General features: G+C 35.8%; 1 protein-coding gene across 1 annotated transcript; it reads left to right on the top strand.

Annotated features, from left to right (window-relative positions):
• Positions 1–26,223, top strand: LOC142388521 (P2X purinoceptor 5-like). Its single transcript, XM_075473881.1, has 12 exons — positions 1–414; positions 1,146–1,296; positions 2,499–2,570; positions 7,509–7,584; positions 8,171–8,267; positions 21,214–21,294; positions 21,415–21,556; positions 21,781–21,911; positions 23,790–23,883; positions 24,102–24,167; positions 24,247–24,329; positions 25,784–26,223. The coding sequence occupies exons 1-12, from the start codon at positions 278–280 to the stop codon at positions 25,848–25,850; spliced, it is 1,197 nt and encodes a 398-aa protein (XP_075329996.1). The 5' UTR covers positions 1–277; the 3' UTR covers positions 25,851–26,223.
• The last annotated feature ends 1,310 nt before the right edge of the window (positions 26,224–27,533 follow it).

Genomic DNA, 27,533 nt, shown 5'->3' with positions numbered 1-27,533 from the left:
TCAACCTGGTGGCACAAAGATCACGCCACAGAGTTTGCCCGTTTTCACCACAGAACGAACTCTGTCTTTTGATAAGTCGGAAAATCATCACTGGATGCCGAGATGATGACGGTAAAAAAAAAAAGCGAAAGAAGTTAAGCGAAAGGACAAACAGGCAGCTTTAGCCTACCTTCCGCTGGATGTGTAGGTTTGAAAGTGCTGTGAAACGTAGGAGAAATAAACATCCTTCAGGTCTGGAGTTGGTTTCATTCTCACTGTGCTGTCTGCGCGCGGCTGCATGATGGCTGGGGGCTCCTGGAGCAGACCTTTCCTATCCTTACTCAACTATGGGACAAAAAAATACGTCGTCGCAGAAAATAGAAGAATTGGGCTCTTGTACAGACTTCTTCAGTTATCTATCCTCGGATACATATGGTAAGCAAATCTGAATTTGAAGTCCTCATTCTGATAGGTAACAAATCATGATATTAGTTTAATAACGCGTGGGGTTCTCTATACAGTTGGTGCTGCATAGGTTTTGGCTGAATAGATAGTCGGCTGATAGAAAGATAGATGTTTTTATTTTCGAACATGTATAAAAAAGAAAATGTATGTAACTATTTGTACATACAAAAGAAAGAAAAAGAGCAATTAAAAAATCCAATCACATCTAATACATACATTGTTCGAAAAAGGAATGGGAAGAAGTACAATACTTTTTTTTTAAGTTTCCCACCCCTTTTTAACTACTCTTCAGTTTGTAAATATCCTAACTACAATACACCTATATAAATATATGCCTACACTTCCTAATATCATTTCTAAGATAATGATAATTATGATGATGATAATTTGGTAGCTTTGCTAAAGACTTTTTATGTGCTCACAATGACAGGACTAGGTACTCTCTGATGTTCAGTTCACTCTTTGGGGTTTTGAGTGGGGGTCACACTTAGTTTAGGAGTTGTGTGCTCAATTTGAAATGTTTTGTAACCTTCTCTTCCCCTCTCATAAAATGAAGCTACCTTGTGGTTTAGAACGAAATCCAACTGCAAGCAGTTCAAAGGCTGGGTGAAAGAGAAAGCAAACTAACCTTATTCCACAAAAACAGATGTGCTACATTGCAAGGTATTGAAAATGCTACGCACTTGTGCTTTTATTCAAAGCTGGGTTTTCTTAACCAAGAAGGGCTACCAGGAGACCGATTTGAACATGCAGAGCACTATCATGACCAAGTTGAAGGGAGTCTCGATGACAAACACCACTGAATCTGGTCCTGTGGTGTGGGGACCCGAGGACTACGTCATCCCGCCACAGGTGAAAACAAACACTTGTTCACGTTTTACAAGAATTAGCTGAGTGTCCCTCTGATACTAAAGAATTTGTTCACCATACCAGAAACATCTATTGCATTTTCTGAATGTGGGGGGGGGGTCCTTCTACAAATCCAGACAGTCACACCTAACTACGTCTTCGAAACTAAATAATTTGCAAGTTATATTTCTAACTTTAAAACGACAGCAAACAACAAACTTTGGCCACTGTGAGCTTCGAATTTCCCCTTGTAGAAGGAATAAAGGTCTATCTTATCTTAGATCTTAGGTTTGTATTTCCTTCTTAAAGTCTAACAGTGTGTTGCCTTCCTAAAAAGTGAAATATCTGCACCATTCAGGCTCAAAATACATATGGCATCCTAGAATTTCGGGTCTTCTCCTGGTTTTAGCCCCAATCCACACAGGCTTTCTCTCCATAAATTTAAATCTAGATTAGCTTTCGGCCGCCTACGTCGCTTACAGGAAACAACAGGCACAAGTCTTTCTCTATCTCTTCTGTTGATCGGCAGACAGGAGCAGCAGAGCACATTTAGTTGACTGCATGCTGTTTCTTAGAAAAACTAGTGCTCCAGTGCTTCATATTCTCTCGGCGCGATCTGAGAAATTTCTCAGGAAAAGTTAGCAGAAGCAGCTACTGTAGAGAGGAAAGGACAGCAGTAGTCTTCAAGGCAGAACCATTCAGAACATAAGGGCAGGATCTCTGCTACGCGGTCAGATTGCGGATAATGCCTCTTGTCCTATTTTGTTGTTCTTTAAATACACTTAAATACTTGAATGAATTAAGAAACAACAAACATGTTTTGCCAAAAGCCTTCTAGGAGTTAAAAGAATAGCGGCGCTTACACAAAATAAGTAGCAGGTCGATGGATTTACAATCTGTTTCCATCTATGTGAAGTCAGGCTTTTTCGAAAACCATTTGTGAGAATAGCACGAACGTATTTCTTTTCCAACAATAAAAGCCAATGGGTGTCATTCTTTTGCCCTCTTGCCAATAAATAAATAATATTCTGATATGTTCCAAATTGACTGTGCTGTAAAATTGAGTCTGCAGAAAGGAGCAGAATCAAGTGGCCTTAAACCACACTCTGCGGACTTAAGGAGGGACACAATGAGGCAGCAGACAGACCATCATCATATGATATCCATACAATTACCAATTCACAGCGTTTTCTCCACACATATAGGGTGAAGCGGTTCTGTTTGTCGTAACCAGTTTTATAGAGACGCCAAACCAGAAGCTAGGATACTGTGCTGAGGTAAGAATGGGTTTGTATTTGGACTCACATATAAATCACTGACTGGAGGTCCGTTTCACAAAGCAGGTTTAGTGAAAACTGAGTTTATTAACCCTGAAATGAGGAAAACTCTGAGTTTTACTTTTTAACAGAGGGAGGTAACTCAAACCCCCGAGAAAGAGGGGGTAACTCTAGCCTGTTTCACAAAAGCCCCTTTCACACTGAGGAATAACCCGCGTTTAATCCGCGAATTTAGCGTGTCCGCTGTTGCGTTCACACTGACGACCCAGGCTGGCGTGTCAACTCGACTCGCCTTTCGACCCGCGTCGGACCCTAGTCTTTTTGCCGAGCCGAGTTTGGTGTGAAAGCAATTGACACTCTGTTTTACTTCAAGTTCGAGACATTTTTGAAGATGGCCAACTGGGGAGACAAGGAGGTCCGCGGGCTCCTCAGCCTCCGAGCAGAGGACGTTATTTACCGCCACATTTCGGGGACGGAGAAAGATGGACCTCTGCTGGAAGGGCTGGCGAGAAAGATGGGAGAGCGCGGTTTCCCACGCAGCAAGACGCAGGTGACCAACAAACTGAAAGCCATGAGGAAAAAGTTCCATGCTGTTAATGACCACAACGGCAGGAGTGGCAGAGGGCGATTGGACTGGCCATATTTTGACATGTGCCACGCCATCTGGGGAGGAAGCCACTCTGTATTTAACCCTACCTCCGACGCATGGCTTGTGACTACGTAATGTACACGCCCAGCATTTTATGTGTTTCGTGTGACGCTCTGCCACTAGGCAACGCCCCCTGAACTCGGCTTCAGGCGACACGGGTCACCCTGACACGCCAAGCGTTCACATTGCTCGACGCGGGTAAAAGGTGCAATTGGATCCGCTAAGGTAGCGGGCCTCAGTGTGAAAGGGGCTGAAGGGAGCTAACTTAACCTCTCGGTCAGTTACCGTAGTAACAGACTACTATTATAGCAACATAACTCCGCTTCTTTTCTATAATAAAGTAAAAGATTACGGCCAAGTGTTTAAAAAAGACATAAATGACAACGTACCTTTTGACTTTCTTCTCTTTCATTAATATGGTAGATCTCCCATAGTTGATCCCCTATATCACAGGTCGAGACCGCCTAGTGGCCTGGCGAACTTCCGTTGTGTTTTGATGTTTGCAGCGCATTTTTTTCTTGCATGTGTTTTGATGTTTGCAGCGTTTCTCTCTTGCATGTGTTTTGGGGTTTGCAGCGCGTGTGCTCCGGTCGTTTTTGTGACTGCCACATTTTTCTCTTGCAGCGTTTTACTGTTGGATTTGTTTCGCCGTTTGCAACGCGTTTGCAACGCGTTTGCACGTGTCGGCCACCGTAGAAGACATTTATGTGTGTGAAAACAGCATTATGGGGATGAAACAACTGCACAGTGAAATAGCCACTTAATATTTATTTTACAGAGTAAAACATGATCAAATTGAGGTACCTCCATGCCGAGGTCTCACCTGTTTGAACAATGTTTTTATATTTCATCTTAAACTGCTGCCAAGTGCGCTTCTCCCCCGCGGGATTGCACCTAAATTAAATAAATAAATGGGCTAACATTCAAGCAGTTTTCCCCTGTAATATTATTGTGATTACAAAGGACTACATTTAAACTTCTGCTTTTGTTGCTACAGCGGTGTTGCACTTATTTCTAAAAACGTGTTGAAACTCACCGTATGAGCGAATTAAAATTTCCAATTCGAGGTTGGTGAAAAACGTAGCCCCTCCTCTTCCCCGTTGCCATGGTGACTCGTCGAATTGGGGCTCCACTGATGCTGGCTTTTTAACCCATAAGAACCCACCGAAGTTGTGGCGCACACGTTAAACTCAAGGTGAAACTACTCAGAGTTGACTAAACGCACTCAAATCAGCGTTTCTGGAACCAAAAACTCAACAACTCAGAGTTCAGGAATAGACTCAGAGTTTGTTGAACCTGCTTTGTGAAACGAACCCCAGTAGAGCAACTTGTTTGTATATATAAGAAAAAAATGTGACGGGACACGTCGAAATGAATATTCTTGCCCTTTACTCATAATTATCTGCACATTTGACGCATAGCAGTAGAAACAGTCCCTGATCACATGCTGATTTTGCCGTTGTTTGCATACTTGGAATTGCAGGTCTGACACAAAAGAAACTTTTGGCATTATGCATATAAAACAATACAAACTCACTGTCAAACACTCATAAATGATCTTTGGTGTTAGCGCTTTGGCTGTTTAGTGCAATAACTCACAGAGATTAACTTTTACTTGCGGTTTTCCCACTGGCTGACATGTAGCTACTTTTCTGCTTCTGTAGTTTGACAGCAAATGGCTCCTATGGTTGCACAGCCATTACAGACTTGAGCACTGGTCTGCTTTTCTTCCCTCAGTGACAAGTTGTTACAAAAGATTTGTTACTTTTAACGAAGCCTTACACACATCTGTCTGCTTCCAATGAGTGTGCGTGTCTTCTCATTTTTTTCAACCACATCTTATGCAGCAATCATTCTGACGGTTTGTGGTATGTAAACCCAGCCTCTCTTAGTTTCGTGCATCACTGCCAGCAGCCAAGAGGAATAGCCTGCTCTTGTATATGCTGATGTTCCCACCAGGAGGGCCTGCAACACTTGAGCTGTAGCATTTCAGTGACATGACGCGTGCTCCAAATATGCCTAATATGTTTATGCAGGCGCTTTTATCCAAAGTGACTTACAAATGAGGATATAACATTGCCACTAACATCAAAGCTAACAATAAGCTACGTAGAAGGAAACCACTTATCAGACTAGTGCAGGTATAGAGGGAAGTACAGAAAGTGCAGTAGAGGGTGTAGGGAAGTGCAGGGTAAGTGCAAGGATAGGAGATGCTCTCTGAAGAGTTTCTTGAAGATAAACAGGGACGCCCCTGTTCTGACCTTGTCAATACAGAGGTTTTCAGCGGCTTCACTATTACAAAGGAGCAAAGACATGTCAATATACATACAACCCAAAGCTTAATTTTATGTTTGTTATCAGTGATGCGGCCACCAGGCTCAGACCACATAGTCACTACCAAAACCATCAGACTAATGTAAACTAACCTTTTTGTATGGCTATATTTAGATTTAAAAAAAAAGAGAAAGATTTTAATCTGCTAGTATATATGAACCAGTAAAAAATATAGAATCATCACTCTTTGGAGGTTAACTTTGCTGTTTTATTTTGCCAGAGACTGTTCCATTTAACAGCTAAACATAGCTGGAGAAAAAAGGTAATTTTTTTTTTTTTTTGAGGAAATAAATATAATATTAGTAACCAACAAAATCACAGAACTCATAGCTCATCTGAATGCATAAGCTGGATTTTTTGGAGGCATTTTTTGAAATTGCCACCGTACATTTTCAAACAGAGTACGATCCAGACTGTTAGGTGGCCATTACAGTTTACTTGATATGTCTTTACTGAAGAATGGTTTTAACAGTTTGCTCTGTGACGGGACGCTATAGATGGATGGAACGTGAAAATGTACATTCACATGTACATTTACTTTAGAGATACGTCAGCTGATATGCAACCCCATATCATAACCTTGGAAATATGCTTGTTGTCTTCAGGCAGTCATTTTTATAGTTTCCACAGGACTTGAACAAAGGTTGTTTCTTTTTTTTCGAAGGTCGAACATTCACTCGGATCTAGGGAAACGTCGAATATCAGTATTCTTTTTTTAAATGAAAAAAATGACCATCTGCATGTGCTTCAGCCTATCATTTGTATTGAAAGATACGTCGAACGAATAGAAGTAGCCTTGTGATCCAGCAGAGGGCGCTCTAGTATAAACTTGACTCTGGTAATCTCAGTAAAAGAAGCTGGTGTTGCCAGTGTGATGTTTGCGGTGTTGTTATGAAAACGGAGGAAACAAGCAAGCAAAGTGCTCATTTACATGAATTAAGTGTTTATTTTAAATTTATCAAAACTTGATTCTATCTTTAAAAACCTTGTTGTTATAAACAGTGACCTTGTTTTCTTCTGTTTAAGTGTTAGCCATGGTTTACATTTGGCTGTGTTGGGTGTACTTGGCATTATTACCTTCACCTGTTTTCCTACAGTTCATTTACAGACATTGACCCGTGTCTTTGCCCATTTGCTTCTCATTTCTTTTGTTGTACATTTTCAGTTTTCCTGCATGTTGCTTTGAGTTGTCTGTCCCGACACTTTGTTGTCTTCTTTGGTCTATCTGTATGTTTCCCTTTTACAACTTTCCCAGTGTGTTTGTACTTGCTGCAAAATTTAGGCACAGCTGAGAACTACATCTTCGGCCACACTTAGATTGCCTTCTTGATGGTGTTTTATAAGAATTTCCATTATTTTAATGGACAGCACTGTTGCAGGGACCATGTTTCCTGTCTGTGAGTCTGGTGCTAGCTTGTATTTAATAGATGATTAAAAGAAAAATGCAAATCATGAGGTTCCTTTTTTTTCTTTTACTTTTACTTTTACTTTTTTTTCTTTGGAAGGAAGTTCTTATAACCACAACATTTTATTTTATTTTTCTAGGTGTGTTTTACAAAGCTCTAAATTGAAATTGGATATTTCTGTTTCTTTATTTCCTATGCAATAAAATGAATAGAAAGTCCTCCAGAAACAGTGATTCCATATTTTTTGCCAAAGATTATAAATATGAAAATAATTTTCAAAACAACAGGTTAAAAGCCAGTAAGTCACAAAGTCATAATTGTAAAATACTAACTAGAAATGAATACCTAATAAATAAAAATTGGAAGCCAAATTAGTTAGAAATGTGAAATCCAGAACTTGTATGCTCTATGATATTTCATTATAACATGAGAACCTTATTTAGCCTTCAAAGCTAAAATGTGAATAGTTCAACGTACCATTTTCGTACTGCAACAATAAAACAAAACTGAGAAAACCTCTGCCTTTTTTTCTGTGGCATCGGTTCCCAGAGCCCCCGAGTGCTGGATGGCCTCTGCAGAGGCGATGAGGACTGTAAAAAGGGGGAGATGGTAGTGGCAGGTCATGGTGAGTAATCCTGAAAATGTGATGTCGCTCCATCACAACAGTGAAACCAATGGTCTGATCAACATCTTTAAAGTTGGAGGCTAAGTTTTTGTGGTCCTTAAGCCGAGTTGTTCTCACATTGTCGCTGAACACATCGTCACAGGTCTGTTTCTCTTTTGAGAAATGAATCTTTCTTTTAGAAACAAAACTCACTGTGGCCAGTGAGAGCGTTGGTGAACTGGCTTCTCTATTAATCTTTCTATTTGTAAGGGCTGATACTTGTGCCTAACCAACATAGCCGAGAGTGCAGTGACTCATATAATGACAACAAGAAATAGTCCGCTGTGTTATACTGTGTCTGCTTGAAATTCCACCATAAGTCAATAGTAATGCAGTATACATCAATAAAAACCCTTACCCTTGAAAGACAGATGTCAGATTATTACCCCAAAAGAGTAATAGCAAGTTGCTATTACTCTTTTGGGGTAATAATCTGACATCTGTTTCATGTCAGATTATTTTAGTTGATTCATTTATGATTTGAAAGGAATTAATGAGGGATAAACTGGATGACTTCATGCTGTCTTGCTGTGCTGGTTGTTTTTAGGTGTGATGACAGGACGATGCTTACAAACGGATGAAAACTCCAATGGTACCTGTGAAATTTTCAGCTGGTGTCCCATTGAAACAAATTCCAAACCACGGTAAGGAGTAATGTTTAATATACGCATGATATGCTCATATATATATTTATATATACATTGGCATGCCGTTCCGGAAATTAATCTTGAATATATGGAATGAAACTTTGAATATATTGATTGAACCTTGAATATATTGAATGAAACTTTGATTATATGGAGTGAACCTTTGAATATATTGAATGAAACTTTGAATATATGGAGGGAACCTTGAATATATTGAATGAACCTTAAATATATGGAGTCAACCTTGAATATATTGATTGAACCTTGAATATATTGAATGAAACTTTGAATATATGGAGGGAACCTTGAATATATTGAATGAACCTTAAATATATGGAGTCAACCTTGAATATATTGATTGAACCTTGAATATATTGAATGAAACTTTGAATATATGGAGGGAACCTTGAATATATTGAATGAACCTTGAATATATTGATTGAACCTTGAATATATTGATGAAACTTTGAATATATGGAGGAAACCTTGAATATATGGAGGAAACCTTGAATATATTGAATGAAACTTTGAATATATGGCGGGAACCTTGAATATATTGAATGAAACTTTGAATATATGGAGGGAACCTTGAATATATTGAATGAAACTTTGATTATATGGAGTGAACCTTTGAATATATTGAATGAACCTTGAATATATTGATTGAACCTTGAATATATGGAGTCAACCTTGAATATATTGATTGAACCTTGAATATATTGAATGAAACTTTGAATATATGGAGGAAACCTTGAATATATTGAATGTAACTTTGACTATATGGAGTGAACCTTGAATATATGGAGTGAAACTTGAATATATTGAATGAAACTTTGAATATATGGAGTGAACCTTGAATATATTGAATGAAACTTTGAATATATGGAGTCAACCTTGAATATATGGAGTGAAACTTGAATATATGGAGTGAAACCTTGAATATATGGAGTCAACCTTGAATATATGGAGTGAAACTTGAATATATTGAATGAAACTTTGAATATATGGAGGAAACCTTGAATATATGGAGTGAACCTTGAATATATTGAATGAACCTTGAATATATGGAGTCAACCTTGAATATATGGAGTGAAACTTGAATATATTGAATGAAACTTTGAATATATGGAGGAAACCTTGAATATATGGAGTGAACCTTGAATATATTGAATGAAACTTTGAATATATGGAGGAAACCTTGAATATATGGAGTGAAACCTTGAACATATTGAATGAAACTTTGAATATATGGAGGAAACCTTGAATATATGGAGTGAACCTTGAACATATTGAATGAAACTTTGAATATATGGAGTGAACCTTGAATATATGGAGTGAACCTTGAATATATGGAGTGAAACCTTGAATATACGGAGTCAACCTTGAATACATGGAGTGAAACTTGAATATATTGAATGAAACTTTGAATATATGGAGGGAACCTTGAATATATTGAATGAACCTTGAATATATTGAATGAAACTTTGAATATATGGAGGAAACCTTTAATATATTGAATGAACCTTGAATATATGGAGTCAACCTTGAATATATGGAGTGAAACTTGAATATATGGAGTGAAACTTGAATATATTGAATGAAACTTTGAATATATGGAGGAAACCTTGAATATATGGAGTCAACCTTAAATATATGGAGTCAACCTTGAATATATGGAGTGAAACTTGAATATATTGATTGAACCTTGAATATATTGATGAAACTTTGAATATATGGAGGAAACCTTGAATATATTGAATGAAACTTTGACTATATGGAGTGAACCTTGAATATATGGAGTGAAACTTGAATATATTGAATGAAACTTTGAATATATGGAGGAAACCTTGAATATATGGAGTGAACCTTGAATATATTGAATGAACCTTGAATATATGGAGTCAACCTTGAATATATTGAATGGAACTTTGAATATATGGAGGGAACCTTGAATATATGGAGGGAACCTTGAATATATTGAATGAACCTTGAATATATTGAATGAAACTTTGAATGTATGGAGGAAACCTTGAATATATGGAGTGAAACTTGAATATATTGATTGAACCTTGAATATATTGATGAAACTTTGAATATATGGAGGAAACCTTGAATATATTGAATGAAACTTTGACTATATGGAGTGAACCTTGAATATATGGAGTGAAACTTGAATATATTGAATGAAACTTTGAATATATGGAGTGAACCTTGAATATATTGAATGAAACTTTGAATATATGGAGGGAACCTTGAATATATTGAATGAAACTTGAATATATTGAATGAAACTTTGAATATATGGAGGAAACCTTTAATATATTGAATGAACCTTGAATATATGGAGTCAACCTTGAATATATGGAGTGAAACTTGAATATATGGAGTCAACCTTGAATATATGGAGTGAAACTTGAATATATTGAATGAAACTTTGAATATATGGAGGGAACCTTTAATATATTGAATGAACCTTGAATATATGGAGTCAACCTTGAATATATGGAGTGAAACTTGAATATATGGAGTGAAACCTTGAATATATGGAGTCAACCTTGAATATATGGAGTGAAACTTGAATATATTGAATGAAACTTTGAATATATGGAGGAAACCTTGAATATATGGAGTGAACCTTGAATATATGGAGTCAACCTTGAATATATGGAGTGAAACTTGAATATATGGAGTGAAACCTTGAATATATGGAGTCAACCTTGAATATATGGAGTGAAACTTGAATATATTGAATGAAACTTTGAATATATGGAGGAAACCTTGAATATATGGAGTGAACCTTGAATATATGGAGTGAACCTTGAATATATTGAATGAAACTTTGAATATATGGAGTGAACCTTGAATATATGGAGTGAAACCTTGAATATATGGAGTGAAACTTGAATATATGGAGTCAACCTTGAATATATGGAGTGAACCTTGAATATATTGAATGAAACTTTGAATATATGGAGTGAACCTTGAATATATGGAGTGAACCTTGAATATATTGAATGAAACTTTGAATATATGGAGTGAACCTTGAATATATTGAATGAAACTTTGAATATATGGAGGAAACCTTGAATATATGGAGTGAACCTTGAATATATTGAATGAACCTTGAATATATGGAGTGAACCTTGAATATATGGAGTGAACCTTGAATATATGGAGTGAAACTTGAATATATGGAGTGAACCTTGAATATATTGAATGAAACTTTGAATATATGGAGTGAACCTTGAATATATTGAATGAACCTTGAATATATGGAGTGAACCTTGAATATATGGAGTGAACCTTGAATATATGGAGTGAAACTTGAATATATGGAGTGAACCTTGAATATATGGAGTGAACCTTGAATATATGGAGTGAACCTTGAATATATTGAATGAAATTTTGAATATATGGAGGAAACCTTGAATATATGGAGTGAAACTTGAATATATTGAATGAAACTTTGAATATATGGAGTGAACCTTGAATATATGGAGTGAAACTTGAATATATGGAGTGAACCTTGAATATATGGAGTGAACCTTGAATATATGGATATATGGAGTGAACCTTGAATATATTGAATGAAACTTTGAATATATGGAGTGAACCTTGAATATATGGAGTGAAACTTGAATATATGGAGTCAACCTTGAATATATGGAGTGAACCTTGAATATATTGAATGAAACTTTGAATATATGGAGTGAACCTTGAATATATGGAGTCAACCTTGAATATATGGAGTGAACCTTGAATATATTGAATGAAACTTTGAATATATGGAGTGAACCTTGAATACATGGAGTGAACCTTGAATACATGGAGTGAACCTTGAATATATGGAGTGAACCTTGAATATATTGAATGAAACTTTGAATATATGGAGGGAACCTTGAATATATTGAATGAAACTTTGAATATATGGAGGAAACCTTTAATATATTGAATGAACCTTGAATATATGGAGTCAACCTTGAATATATGGAGTGAAACTTGAATATATGGAGTCAACCTTGAATATATGGAGTGAAACTTGAATATATTGAATGAAACTTTGAATATATGGAGGGAACCTTTAATATATTGAATGAACCTTGAATATATGGAGTCAACCTTGAATATATGGAGTGAAACTTGAATATATGGAGTCAACCTTGAATATATGGAGTGAAACTTGAATATATTGAATGAAACTTTGAATATATGGAGGAAACCTTGAATATATGGAGTGAACCTTGAATATATTGAATGAAACTTTGAATATATGGAGTGAACCTTGAATATATGGAGTGAAACCTTGAATATATGGAGTCAACCTTGAATATATGGAGTGAAACTTGAATATATTGAATGAAACTTTGAATATATGGAGGAAACCTTGAATATATGGAGTGAACCTTGAATATATTGAATGAAACTTTGAATATATGGAGTGAACCTTGAATATATGGAGTGAAACCTTGAATATATGGAGTGAAACTTGAATATATGGAGTCAACCTTGAATATATGGAGTGAACCTTGAATATATTGAATGAAACTTTGAATATATGGAGTGAACCTTGAATATATTGAATGAAACTTTGAATATATGGAGTGAACCTTGAATATATGGAGTCAACATTGAATATATGGAGTGAAACTTGAATATATTGAATGAAACTTTGAATATATGGAGTGAACCTTGAATATATGGAGTGAACCTTGAATATATGGAGTGAACCTTGAATATATTGAATGAAACTTTGAATATATGGAGTGAACCTTGAATATATGGAGTCAACCTTGAATATATGGAGTGAAACTTGAATATATTGAATGAAACTTTGAATATATGGAGGAAACCTTGAATATATGGAGTGAACCTTGAATATATTGAATGAAACTTTGAATATATGGAGTGAACCTTGAATATATGGAGTGAAACCTTGAATATATGGAGTGAAACTTGAATATATGGAGTCAACCTTGAATATATGGAGTGAACCTTGAATATATTGAATGAAACTTTGAATATATGGAGTGAACCTTGAATATATTGAATGAAACTTTGAATATATGGAGTGAACCTTGAATATATGGAGTCAACATTGAATATATGGAGTGAAACTTGAATATATTGAATGAAACTTTGAATATATGGAGTGAACCTTGAATATATGGAGTGAACCTTGAATATATGGAGTGAACCTTGAATATATTGAATGAAACTTTGAATATATGGAGTGAACCTTGAATATATGGAGTCAACCTTGAATATATGGAGTGAAACTTGAATATATTGAATGAAACTTTGAATATATGGAGGAAACCTTGAATATATTGAATGAAACTTTGACTATATGGAGTGAACCTTGAATATATGGAGTGAAACTTGAATATATTGAATGAAACTTTGAATATATGGAGTGAACCTTGAATATATTGAATGAAACTTTGAATATATGGAGGGAACCTTGAATATATTGAATGAAACTTGAATATATTGAATGAAACTTTGAATATATGGAGGAAACCTTTAATATATTGAATGAACCTTGAATATATGGAGTCAACCTTGAATATATGGAGTGAAACTTGAATATATGGAGTCAACCTTGAATATATGGAGTGAAACTTGAATATATTGAATGAAACTTTGAATATATGGAGGGAACCTTTAATATATTGAATGAACCTTGAATATATGGAGTCAACCTTGAATATATGGAGTGAAACTTGAATATATGGAGTGAAACCTTGAATATATGGAGTCAACCTTGAATATATGGAGTGAAACTTGAATATATTGAATGAAACTTTGAATATATGGAGGAAACCTTTAATATATTGAATGAACCTTGAATATATGGAGTCAACCTTGAATATATGGAGTGAAACTTGAATATATGGAGTCAACCTTGAATATATGAAGTGAAACTTGAATATATTGAATGAAACTTTGAATATATGGAGGGAACCTTTAATATATTGAATGAACCTTGAATATATGGAGTCAACCTTGAATATATGGAGTGAAACTTGAATATATGGAGTGAAACCTTGAATATATGGAGTCAACCTTGAATATATGGAGTGAAACTTGAATATATTGAATGAAACTTTGAATATATGGAGGAAACCTTGAATATATGGAGTGAACCTTGAATATATTGAATGAACCTTGAATATATGGAGTGAACCTTGAATATATGGAGTGAACCTTGAATATATTGAATGAAACTTTGAATATATGGAGTGAACCTTGAATATATGGAGTGAAACCTTGAATATATGGAGTGAAACTTGAATATATGGAGTCAACCTTGAATATATGGAGTGAACCTTGAATATATTGAATGAAACTTTGAATATATGGAGTGAACCTTGAATATATTGAATGAAACTTTGAATATATGGAGGAAACCTTGAATATATGGAGTGAAACTTGAATATATTGAATGAAACTTTGAATATATGGAGGAAACCTTGAATATATGGAGTGAACCTTTAATATATTGAATGAACCTTGAATATATGGAGTCAACCTTGAATATATGGAGTGAACCTTGAATATATTGAATGAAACTTTGAATATATGGAGTGAACCTTGAATATATTGAATGAAACTTTGAATATATGGAGGAAACCTTGAATATATGGAGTGAAACTTGAATATATTGAATGAAACTTTGAATATATGGAGGAAACCTTGAATATATGGAGTGAACCTTGAATATATTGAATGAACCTTGAATATATGGAGTGAACCTTGAATATATGGAGTGAACCTTGAATATATGGAGTGAAACTTGAATATATGGAGTGAACCTTGAATATATTGAATGAAACTTTGAATATATGGAGTGAACCTTGAATATATTGAATGAACCTTGAATATATGGAGTGAACCTTGAATATATGGAGTGAAACTTGAATATATGGAGTGAACCTTGAATATATGGAGTGAACCTTGAATATATGGAGTGAACCTTGAATATATTGAATGAAACTTTGAATATATGGAGGAAACCTTGAATATATGGAGTGAACCTTGAATATATGGAGTGAACCTTGAATATATTGAATGAAACTTTGAATATATGGAGTGAACCTTGAATATATGGAGTGAAACCTTGAATATATGGAGTGAAACTTGAATATATGGAGTCAACCTTGAATATATGGAGTGAACCTTGAATATATTGAATGAAACTTTGAATATATGGAGTGAACCTTGAATATATGGAGTGAACCTTGAATATATGGAGTGAACCTTGAATATATTGAATGAAACTTTGAATATATGGAGTGAACCTTGAATATATGGAGTCAACCTTGAATATATGGAGTGAACCTTGAATATATTGAATGAAACTTTGAATATATGGAGTGAACCTTGAATACATGGAGTGAACCTTGAATACATGGAGTGAACCTTGAATACATGGAGTGAACCTTGAATACATGGAGTGAACCTTGAATATATGGAGTGAACCTTGAATATATTGAATGAAACTTTGAATATATGGAGTGAACCTTGAATACATGGAGTGAACCTTGAATACATGGAGTGAACCTTGAATACATGGAGTGAACCTTGAATACATGGAGTGAACCTTGAATATATGGAGTGAACCTTGAATATATTGAATGAAACTTTGAATATATGGAGGAAACCTTTAATATATTGAATGAACCTTGAATATATGGAGTCAACCTTGAATATATGGAGTGAAACTTGAATATATTGAATGAAACTTTGAATATATGGAGGGAACCTTGAATATATTGAATGAAACTTTGAATATATGGAGGAAACCTTTAATATATTGAATGAACCTTGAATATATGGAGTCAACCTTGAATATATGGAGTGAACCTTGAATATATTGAATGAAACTTTGAATATATGGAGTGAACCTTGAATATATTGAATGAAACTTTGAATATATGGAGGAAACCTTGAATATATGGAGTGAAACTTGAATATATTGAATGAAACTTTGAATATATGGAGGGAACCTTGAATATATGGAGTGAACCTTTAATATATTGAATGAACCTTGAATATATGGAGTCAACCTTGAATATATGGAGTGAACCTTGAATATATTGAATGAAACTTTGAATATATGGAGTGAACCTTGAATATATTGAATGAAACTTTGAATATATGGAGGAAACCTTGAATATATGGAGTGAAACTTGAATATATTGAATGAAACTTTGAATATATGGAGGAAACCTTGAATATATGGAGTGAACCTTGAATATATTGAATGAACCTTGAATATATGGAGTGAACCTTGAATATATGGAGTGAACCTTGAATATATGGAGTGAAACTTGAATATATGGAGTGAACCTTGAATATATTGAATGAAACTTTGAATATATGGAGTGAACCTTGAATATATTGAATGAACCTTGAATATATGGAGTGAACCTTGAATATATGGAGTGAAACTTGAATATATGGAGTGAACCTTGAATATATGGAGTGAACCTTGAATATATGGAGTGAACCTTGAATATATTGAATGAAACTTTGAATATATGGAGGAAACCTTGAATATATGGAGTGAAACTTGAATATATTGAATGAAACTTTGAATATATGGAGGAAACCTTGAATATATGGAGTGAACCTTGAATATATGGAGTGAACCTTGAATATATTGAATGAAACTTTGAATATATGGAGTGAACCTTGAATATATGGAGTGAACCTTGAATATATGGAGTGAACCTTGAATATATTGAATGAAACTTTGAATATATGGAGTGAACCTTGAATATATGGAGTCAACCTTGAATATATGGAGTGAACCTTGAATATATTGAATGAAACTTTGAATATATGGAGTGAACCTTGAATACATGGAGTGAACCTTGAATACATGGAGTGAACCTTGAATACATGGAGTGAACCTTGAATACATGGAGTGAACCTTGAATACATGGAGTGAACCTTGAATATATGGAGTGAACCTTGAATATATTGAATGAAACTTTGAATATATGGAGTGAACCTTGAATACATGGAGTGAACCTTGAATACATGGAGTGAACCTTGAATACATGGAGTGAACCTTGAATACATGGAGTGAACCTTGAATATATGGAGTGAACCTTGAATATATTGAATGAAACTTTGAATATATGGAGGAAACCTTTAATATATTGAATGAACCTTGAATATATGGAGTCAACCTTGAATATATGGAGTGAAACTTGAATATATGGAGTCAACCTTGAATATATGGAGTGAAACTTGAATATATTGAATGAAACTTTGAATATATGGAGGGAACCTTTAATATATTGAATGAACCTTGAATATTTGGAGTCAACCTTGAATATATGGAGTGAAACTTGAATATATGGAGTCAACCTTGAATATATGGAGTGAAACTTGAATATATTGAATGAAACTTTGAATATATGGAGGGAACCTTTAATATATTGAATGAACCTTGAATATATGGAGTCAACCTTGAATATATGGAGTGAAACTTGAATATATGGAGTCAACCTTGAATATATGGAGTGAAACTTGAATATATTGAATGAAACTTTGAATATATGGAGGGAACCTTTAATATATTGAATGAACCTTGAATATATGGAGTGAACCTTGAATATATTGAATGAAACTTTGAATATATGGAGTGAACCTTGAATATATGGAGTGAAACCTTGAATATATGGAGTGAAACATGAATATATGGAGTCAACCTTGAATATATGGAGTGAACCTTGAATATATTGAATGAAACTTTGAATATATGGAGTGAACCTTGAATATATGGAGTGAACCTTGAATATATGGAGTGAACCTTGAATATATTGAATGAAACTTTGAATATATGGAGTGAACCTTGAATATATGGAGTCAACCTTGAATATATGGAGTGAAACTTGAATATATTGAATGAAACTTTGAATATATGGAGGGAACCTTGAATATATGGAGTGAAACTTGAATATATTGATTGAACCTCTAATATATTGATGAAACTTTGAATATATTGAATGAAACTTTGACTATATGGAGTGAACCTTGAATATATGGAGTGAAACTTGAATATATTGAATGAAACTTTGACTATATGGAGTGAACCTTGAATATATGGAGTGAAACTTGAATATATTGAATGAAACTTTGAATATATGGAGGGAACCTTGAATATATTGAATGAAACTTGAATATATTGAATGAAACTTTGAATATATGGAGGAAACCTTTAATATATTGAATGAACCTTGAATATATGGAGTCAACCTTGAATATATGGAGTGAAACTTGAATATATGGAGTCAACCTTGAATATATGGAGTGAAACTTGAATATATTGAATGAAACTTTGAATATATGGAGGGAACCTTTAATATATTGAATGAACCTTGAATATATGGAGTCAACCTTGAATATATGGAGTGAAACTTGAATATATGGAGTGAAACCTTGAATATATGGAGTGAAACTTGAATATATGGAGTGAAACCTTGAATATATGGAGTCAACCTTGAATATATGGAGTGAAACTTGAATATATTAAATGAAACTTTGAATATATGGAGTGAACCTTGAATATATGGAGTGAAACCTTGAATATATGGAGTGAAACTTGAATATATGGAGTCAACCTTGAATATATTGAATGAACCTTGAATATATGGAGTGAACCTTGAATATATGGAGTGAACCTTGAATATATGGAGGAAACCTTGAATATATGGAGTGAACCTTGAATATATTGAATGAACCTTGAATATATGGAGTGAACCTTGAATATATGGAGTGAACCTTGAATATATTGAATGAAACTTTGAATATATGGAGTGAACCTTGAATATATGGAGTGAAACCTTGAATATATGGAGTGAAACTTGAATATATGGAGTCAACCTTGAATATATGGAGTGAACCTTGAATATATTGAATGAAACTTTGAATATATGGAGTGAACCTTGAATATATGGAGTGAACCTTGAATATATTGAATGAAACTTTGAATATATGGAGTGAACCTTGAATATATTGAATGAAACTTTGAATATATGGAGGAAACCTTGAATATATGGAGTGAACCTTGAATATATTGAATGAAACTTTGAATATATGGAGTGAACCTTGAATATATGGAGTGAACCTTGAATATATTGAATGAAACTTTGAATATATGGAGGAAACCTTGAATATATGGAGTGAACCTTGAATATATTGAATGAAACTTTGAATATATGGAGTGAACCTTGAATATATGGAGTGAAACCTTGAATATATGGAGTGAAACTTGAATATATGGAGTCAACCTTGAATATATGGAGTGAACCTTGAATATATTGAATGAAACTTTGAATATATGGAGTGAACCTTGAATATATGGAGTGAACCTTGAATATATGGAGTGAACCTTGAATATATTGAATGAAACTTTGAATATATGGAGTGAACCTTGAATATATGGAGTGAACCTCCAATATATGGAGTGAAACCTTGAATATATGGAGTCAACCTTGAATATATGGAGTGAACCTTGAATATATTGAATGAAACTTTGAATATATGGAGTGAACCTTGAATATATGGAGTGAACCTTGAATATATGGAGTGAAACCTTGAATATATGGAGTGAAACTTGAATATATGGAGTCAACCTTGAATATATGGAGTGAACCTTGAATATATTGAATGAAACTTTGAATATATGGAGTGAACCTTGAATATATGGAGTGAACCTTGAATATATGGAGTGAAACCTTGAATACATGGAGTGAAACTTGAATATATTGAATGAAACTTTGAATATATGGAGTGAACCTTGAATATATTGAATGAACCTTGAATATATTGAATGAAACTTTGAATATATGGAGTCAACCTTGAATATATGGAGTGAACCTTTGAATGAAACCTTGAATATATGGAGTCAGCCTTGAATATATGGAGTGAAACTTGAATATATGGAGTGAACCTTGAATATATGGAGTGAACCTTGAATATATTGAATGAAACTTTGAATATATGGAGTGAACCTTGAATATTTGGAGTGAACCTTTGAATGAAACCTTGAATATATTGAATGAAACTTTACTGACGTCAGACTTTACGGCAGTGCATGCTGCCATCTTGTGTAACAGTGTGTGAAAGCGAATGACAATGAGTCAGGCCGCACGCAATGTAGTTGCAGCAATATTAAGCAATGAGGACATGATAAATACACTGGCGAATGCGTGCCAACATCCACCCAATACCCCTGCCCAATACCCTGCTCGTTCTTCTGACGAAGAAGTATGCTCAATTTTTAACTGTGTCAGGTCTAAAACAACAGGCCAGGCAACTGCTTATCAGGTCAACCTGTGCATACCCTCCACCTCTCAGGAGCGCCCCAATACAGCTCCTGTGTACAATCTCCGGCAGTACACACAAAAGGGACCAAGACACAAGAGGTAAGAATATTTAGGCTTAATTTAAAACTAGATGAGGGCTCTCAATAAAGTGAATAGAAATGTATACTGTAGATCATGTTCTATATATCAGTGCAGCTATGATGAGCCCTGGTAACAGGGCATCTCCTTCATAAAAAAAGCAGAACTATTAACGGAACCCTCTGCAGGCCATTCACTGTGTTTTACCTTCATTAAATCAACTGAAAACTATATCTAACTAACCATAAAGAGGTACATAAAGACCTCTACACACAGCAGAGTGTTCCGTGAATTCAAAATTTCACTCCATATGTTCAAAGTTTCATTCATTATATCCAAGGTTCACTCCATATATTCAAAGATTAATTTCCTGAACGGCATGCCATAATATAAATATATATATATATATATATATATATATATATATATATTTACATACATACATACATGTATGTGTGTGTGTGTAAACTGCCGCACAAATCTTTATTCGAACAAATATGTGTACATATTCTTTTTCACAGCAAACCATTGCTGACATCGGCCGAAAACTTCACCATATACATCAAGAACTTCATCCAATTTCCAAAGTTCACATTTTCGAAGTAAGCCCTCCTCTTCAAGCTGAGCACAAATTGTCAGTTCAAATGTTCGGTCAACTAGAAACTTTAACGTACATTAAGTAGCGCAAGCCCTTTAACGACTGTGCGTTTCTTAACTGTAAGGTGCAACGTTCTCGACATAACTGATGAGTCCTATTTGAAGAAATGCCGATACGATGAGGAGCGTCACCCCTACTGCCCCATCTTTAGGCTGGGAGACATTACCAAGAGGGCTGGGTTCGACTTCAAGGACATAGCCACATTAGTTAGTATCACACTTTCACCAGTTTAATGTCAAGAGTTTAAGGAATTTTAGCTAATAACTCCCTGTGAGTTGCACACATTTAAACACAAGTCTCACTGACTCTGCATACAGAGTTGAGCTGTAATTTTTCCATAATTGTTTGCACACACAAACATACTTGTGCGATCATGTTTAAGTGTTTGCAAAAAAAGAAATTCCAAGGAGATCATTATGTTGTTTTTCAGGGTGCCTCCCTTGGTATTATGATAAAATGGGACTGTGACCTCGACAAAGATGTCTGTAATCCTCAGTATAGCTTTATTCGCTTGGACCGCAGCATCTCCAACAAGTCCATCACAATGGGATTTAACTTTAGGTGAGACAAACACACCATTTTTGTTGACATTTTGCATAGACATGTAATGATTTATGATCCCCCTCCATAAGTTTTTAAAAGAGAAAAGGCTTAAGAGGGTTATCAAAGGCATAAATTGGCTTAAATTACTTAACACATTGAATACCGGCGGTGTTTACGGAATTATGTCGTAGACTCCCAGCGTTCTAAACCATTTTTTGACGTTTTTTGTACAGTCACAGCATATTATGTGATAGGGCCACTGAAACATGTTATGGCTCGTTTGAAAGCTGAGACTTTAAACTCTTTGTGGGTCAAAACTGCGTGTCTCTAGGTGCCGCCATTAGCGAGCTAGCCTTAGCTAAACCAAGGCGGGTATCCACCAAAATCAACAACAAACTGAGAGATCGGGGCTTTTGTGAAACGTGCGCTCTTTCAGCCTGTCGCACTTTAGATACTTACATATCCGGGTCAGAGGATTTGCGTCGTGTCACATGTTGCAAAGCTAACCTGTTCATAAGACCGCCTCCTTAGACTTGTCGCGTGTCTTCTTCTCCTTCTTGTTGTTTGTTTATGTTACTTTACCGCCACCCTCTGGAAACCGACACGTGCGATTGGACAAAATGCGGAAATGCACAACAATCAATGCAGCGTTATCAAATAGGGGTGGGCGATATGTATCGTTTGCGAAATTATCGTGAATGTTGTTTTGACGATGAGTAATTTTGCAATATCGAGATATATATATATATATATATATATATTTTTTTTTTTCAATCGCCAAAAATCAATAAAGTGCGGCGCCAGTGGTCCTCTGCCCTTACCACGACGCCACGCCCTGCTTTGAACACTCTAATTTTTTCAAAGTAAACGCTTCGGACCCCGCGGGACACTCAGCTAAGAGCATCGAGGGGGCGCCGAGAGGCAGGGGCTGGGACAGACGGTGGTCCGCCGCGAGGCGAGCTACCGTCAGCTCGATCACGAGATCCAACTACGAGCTTTTTAACTGCAGCAACTTTAAGATACGCTATTGGAGCTGGAATTACCGCGGCTGCTGGCACCAGACTTGCCCTTCAATTGATCCCTGTTAAAGAATTGAAAGAGTCCTGTATTGTTATTTTTCGTCACTACCGGCTCCCCGAGTCGGGAGTGGGTAATTTGCGCGCCTGCTGCCTTCCTTGGATGTGGTAGCCGTTTCTCAGGCTCCCTCTCCGGAGGGAGAAGTAGCCTGAGAAACAGCTCGCTGTTATCTAGAGTCACCAAAGCGGCCGCGGCACCCCGAGAGGCACCCCGCATGGGTTTTTGATCTGATAAATGCACGCATCCCCGAAGGTCAGCGCTCGTTTTGCATGTATTAGCTCTAGAATTGCCACAATTATCCAAGTAACGGTAGAGCGATCAAAGGAACCATAACTGATTTAATGAGCCATTCGCAGTTTCACTGTAGGTCCTACCGGCCGTGTGTGCTTAGACTTGCATGCTTGTGTTCATTTTATTGTGATCTTAATGCAAATTTAAATTTTTTTTTTAAATAACGTCAAAATATCTTTATCGTGAAAATCCTAAAAAATATCGAGATATTTTTTTTTGCCCATATCGCCCACCCCTATTATCAAAAATGTTCTTGAGCTGACGCAAAGCCATTGGCGTAGTGATCAAAATGTCCAGATGATGACACCAGTTTTTGACTGCCATCTATGTCAGTTCTGTTCATCACATAATTACAAAAATCACACAGAATGTGCATTAGAATGTATAGATTCAGAATCCATAAAAAAACCGTAAAAACGTATTTTTACCATTTGGGAGCCAACGCATGGGCAGTAAAAACGTAGTTTTACGTGACTTGGGAGTCAATGTGTTAAAGATGTGTCTCCATTTTTTCCTTGTTTCCAATAGGCACACTCGATATTTTAAGAATGCTGACAGCGAAAGTTATCGTACGCTGTATAAAGTTTACGGCATAAAACTGAACATAATGGTGTATGGACAGGTATGTAGTTTTCTTTCAGGTCAGTGCTTGAAATATTGCTGAAGCATTATGGTGAAAAATGAAAAACAACAGATATTTGTCAGTTCCTGGTTTACCCCCACAATGTGTTTTTGGACACATTTCTCTCCTCTTTGTAAAGCAAATGTCAGGAAAGATGTGTCATACGACTGAAAGAAAACTTCTCAGGTCTCTTCTTGCTTGAAAAACTTTTGTCATAGGCTGGAAAGTTCGCAATTTTACCAACAGCCACCAATCTCGGTGCAGGACTGGCATTAATGGGTGCTGTAAGTACTGTTTATATTGGAATCTTCTTTAAAAACTGCTCAGGATTGTGTGTGATTCTGTGAAAACTTTATTCAACAGGCAGTATTCATATGTGATTTTCTGCTTCTCCGCATTACGAAGAAGAAGCACACGTACAGGCAGAGGAAGTATGAAGCGCCAAGGTACGAAAGACATTTTATTTGTCCTTTTTTATTACAGTTACAGCACAGTGAAATAAGTTTCGTCAGAAGTTCTGTTACTGGGACTAGCTCAGCAAGACAAAGAGAAGCTGCTCAAGTCACAGATGATTATTTTCAAAATTCTAAGCACAGTTAGTGTATGACATTTTCATTTTTGGGCAGTTTTTTAACTGAATAAGGGAAAGGAGTACCACAAAAAAGATACTTGAGCTCTCCACTCACTTTTATCATGTCAGACCTTATTCATTTGTAGGCTCTTGCAGATGTATGCATATTCCTCCTTAAATCTTGCACTATGAGACCTCTCCCAATGTTGTGCATGAGGATGAATGGATCAGGCTTTGTGTTTGTCATGTTGCAGCCAGAGGCATGGAGAGGATTTCCCTCAAAGAAGGAAGAAATAAATTCAATAAAATGCCAGCAAAATCTGGAAGAACTTGCCCTAAACTATTCCCACAGAACCTGAAAATGAAAATAAAATGGCCTCCACAACAGAATAATGTTAGATGAATACATTTTTAATTCCCAATTGGTCCTCGAGACTAAATATAATTGAAAATCTGAGAAAAGAACAATGCTTGCGAGACGGTGCAAGAATTTCTCTGGGTTGTAGGCCTTTTGCAGGTGTAATGGGCTCCCATCTCCCAAACAAGACCCAAAGCTGACACATACTTTGCTAATTTTGTCACTTGTTGATCCAGAAACTTAAAAAAAAAAAAACACAACCCACAGTGCCCCTAACAATGTTTGGTTCGTCAAATTTACACATTCGTGAGGAAACATTGGTACTTTAACGCGAAGGGGAATTCCTTATTGAGCGAAAATAAACCATTGCTTCTTCTGTGTAAGATTCAATCTTCAGCAAGTTGCACAATATTTCCTCAGTTACATACATTTTCGACGTTGGGTTTTGAAAAGTATGTGGTGTCATAAGCTGTCAGATAAATGAAGTAAAGGGTCAAATATTACCCTCAGCAGATTAGAAGGTTGTAAAGCACGGGTACCTCAGTTGTTGTTGAGTGCTGAATGTAATTGAAAGTGACAAGTCACATTCTGTTATTTGTAAGCCCAAATTCCCCCAGAAACCTCCAGTCAAGGGCTTCTCTAGTTTTTCTTAATTAATTCTAGGAGAGCATTCATAATCAGCCACCACTGGCATCACATAATGCATACGATAGCTGATACTGAACGTTATTAATGCAGTATTAGTTGGGATGTTGAATGTAATATAAAGAATAGAACACACGTGGACTCCTGTTGACATCTAGTGAATAGGTTAAACAGGAAAAAAAAACAATCAGTATTCTAATAACAGTTGGCTATTAAAGAAGAGAGAAACTATATTAATTGGTGTTTTATTTAATGCTGCAGTTTGGACATACTATCAAAAAACTGTAAAATAAGTAATGTTGAAATACCTTTGTTCCTTTCTGCAGCAGTGAAACAGCAGCACCTGAAGACAACATGGAATCCATGGAAAAGGGGAATCTGAGGGCAAGCTGATGTTTTTGTCTCTTTCCTTTTCGAGACGAGTTTCTGACTTAAAATGTGACAGAGCAGCTGTGGTTTGGAGGGTGGGCAATGTGGTCCACTGATTGGAAGGTTGGGGGCTTGATCCCCGGCTCCTGAAGTCCGTTATGTGGAAGCAAAATACTGAACCCCACAAATGCTCATCTCTGCACCGCGTAAATGCAGCTCATATTATAAAGCACTAATAGAGTGATCAGCAAGAGTAAAAAAAAGTGCTATTAAACTCCCAGTACAATGTGAGATCACCCATAAAATTGTAAAAACAACTTACAGTGTTCTTTTTTCTTTCTACCAAATGTCATTTTTGGAGATATATTATGTGGATGATATTGTTAAAATCAGAAAATTTGAAAGCAACTTTGTTTAAATAAATTAAATAAAGCTTTTAATAAGAAACACAAGTGTGATATGCTGTATTTGTTATGACAGAGGTAAGCTGAGGCTAAAAAAAACAACATGCTATGCCATTTTACATTGCAATTACAATGTCCCTGAAACTGATGACACACTGGCAATTTGTGAAGAAAGTACAGGATTCTGAAAAGTTGTATTTTACTATGTCGAACCAAGCAGTTTTTTTTTTTTACCGAAACCTAATGAATAATTGCCTAGTTGATATCGCAGTTTTTTGACTGGTATCTAGAAAAGGTGAATAAGAAAGGGTGAATGGAAATGGTAAAATTTGAAAAAAAAAAATCAAAACAAGAGTTTGAGGTGGCTTAAGCCTGTTTCAAAGAAGACCTGATGCAACATTAAGAGGGAATGGAAACCACTTTGGCAACATTAAAATCATGTGACTCACCAGCTGTTTCCTGTTTGAGCCAGAACATTAAACTTATGTGCATGACTGGCATCCTCCTAGATATGAAAAAATATATCTCAGATATTTCTGGGTATGAAAGAAATTTCTGAAGAAAAGCTTTCTCCATTTTCCTTCCTGTGTATAGCTCCTGCAGTTGTCCCTGATCTCCTCCTTGTGGTTTCTGTATGGTTGGTACATTTAAGGTAAACACAAGAAACTTGTGCTAAAGAAAAAAATAGACCAGACTCAGTGAATAATTCCCGATAATACCTATATAGACCAGTGAGCAGTGCTGACCAACATGTCATTGGGGTCATCAGATGGGAACCTCCTTTCATCAGTGTTTCATCTAGTTGGGCCCACGACACCTCCAGGAGGAGAGAGAATGACCACTGGCGTCCCAGAGTCACTCCCCTAATGCCAGCCATCACTGCTCCTCACACCACAACAACCATCTTTTTTCTTTTTCTTTTTTTTCCACAACCACAAGCTACCCCAGCCTCTCGGACTGCATAGTGGAAACGCAGCTAAAGTATAGAGGGTGCCAGAGGTGGAGGCATGACAAGACACACTAGCAGATTCAGCAGACAAACTCACCTAAACAGTCCTACAATCACTAAAAATGCCAGCAAAAACAAAGCCATACAGGCCAACTCACCTTAAATGGCATGGTTTCAAAAGGCTCACATGGGCCACACCCTCCACTTAAATATCCTGAATTTCTTCTTCCAAGAGTCTGTTTACCCTAAGTGCTTCCCCTGCTGGGCCCCCAGCTACTATTGCACAATATTGTACAAATGGTGGCTGTCAATGCTCCTGAGTACATTTCAAGTCAGTTCAATTTAGTTTTATTC

This window comes from Odontesthes bonariensis, chromosome 9 (assembly GCF_027942865.1).
Source record: "Odontesthes bonariensis isolate fOdoBon6 chromosome 9, fOdoBon6.hap1, whole genome shotgun sequence".
Lineage (NCBI taxonomy): Eukaryota > Metazoa > Chordata > Actinopteri > Atheriniformes > Atherinopsidae > Odontesthes > Odontesthes bonariensis.
Note: the sequence above shows the minus strand (reverse complement) of the source record. Positions and strands in the feature narration are given on the sequence as shown.

Bases quoted from the DNA above. Each gene is read 5' to 3' on its own strand.
- LOC142388521 (XM_075473881.1), top strand. From the start codon at position 278: ATGATGGCTGGGGGCTCCTGGAGCAGACCTTTCCTATCCTTACTCAAC. The intron at 1,297-2,498 runs GTGAAAACAAAC...CCACACATATAG, and splicing joins ACTACGTCATCCCGCCACAG to GGTGAAGCGGTTCTGTTTGT. The intron at 2,571-7,508 runs GTAAGAATGGGT...ATCGGTTCCCAG, and splicing joins AGCTAGGATACTGTGCTGAG to AGCCCCCGAGTGCTGGATGG.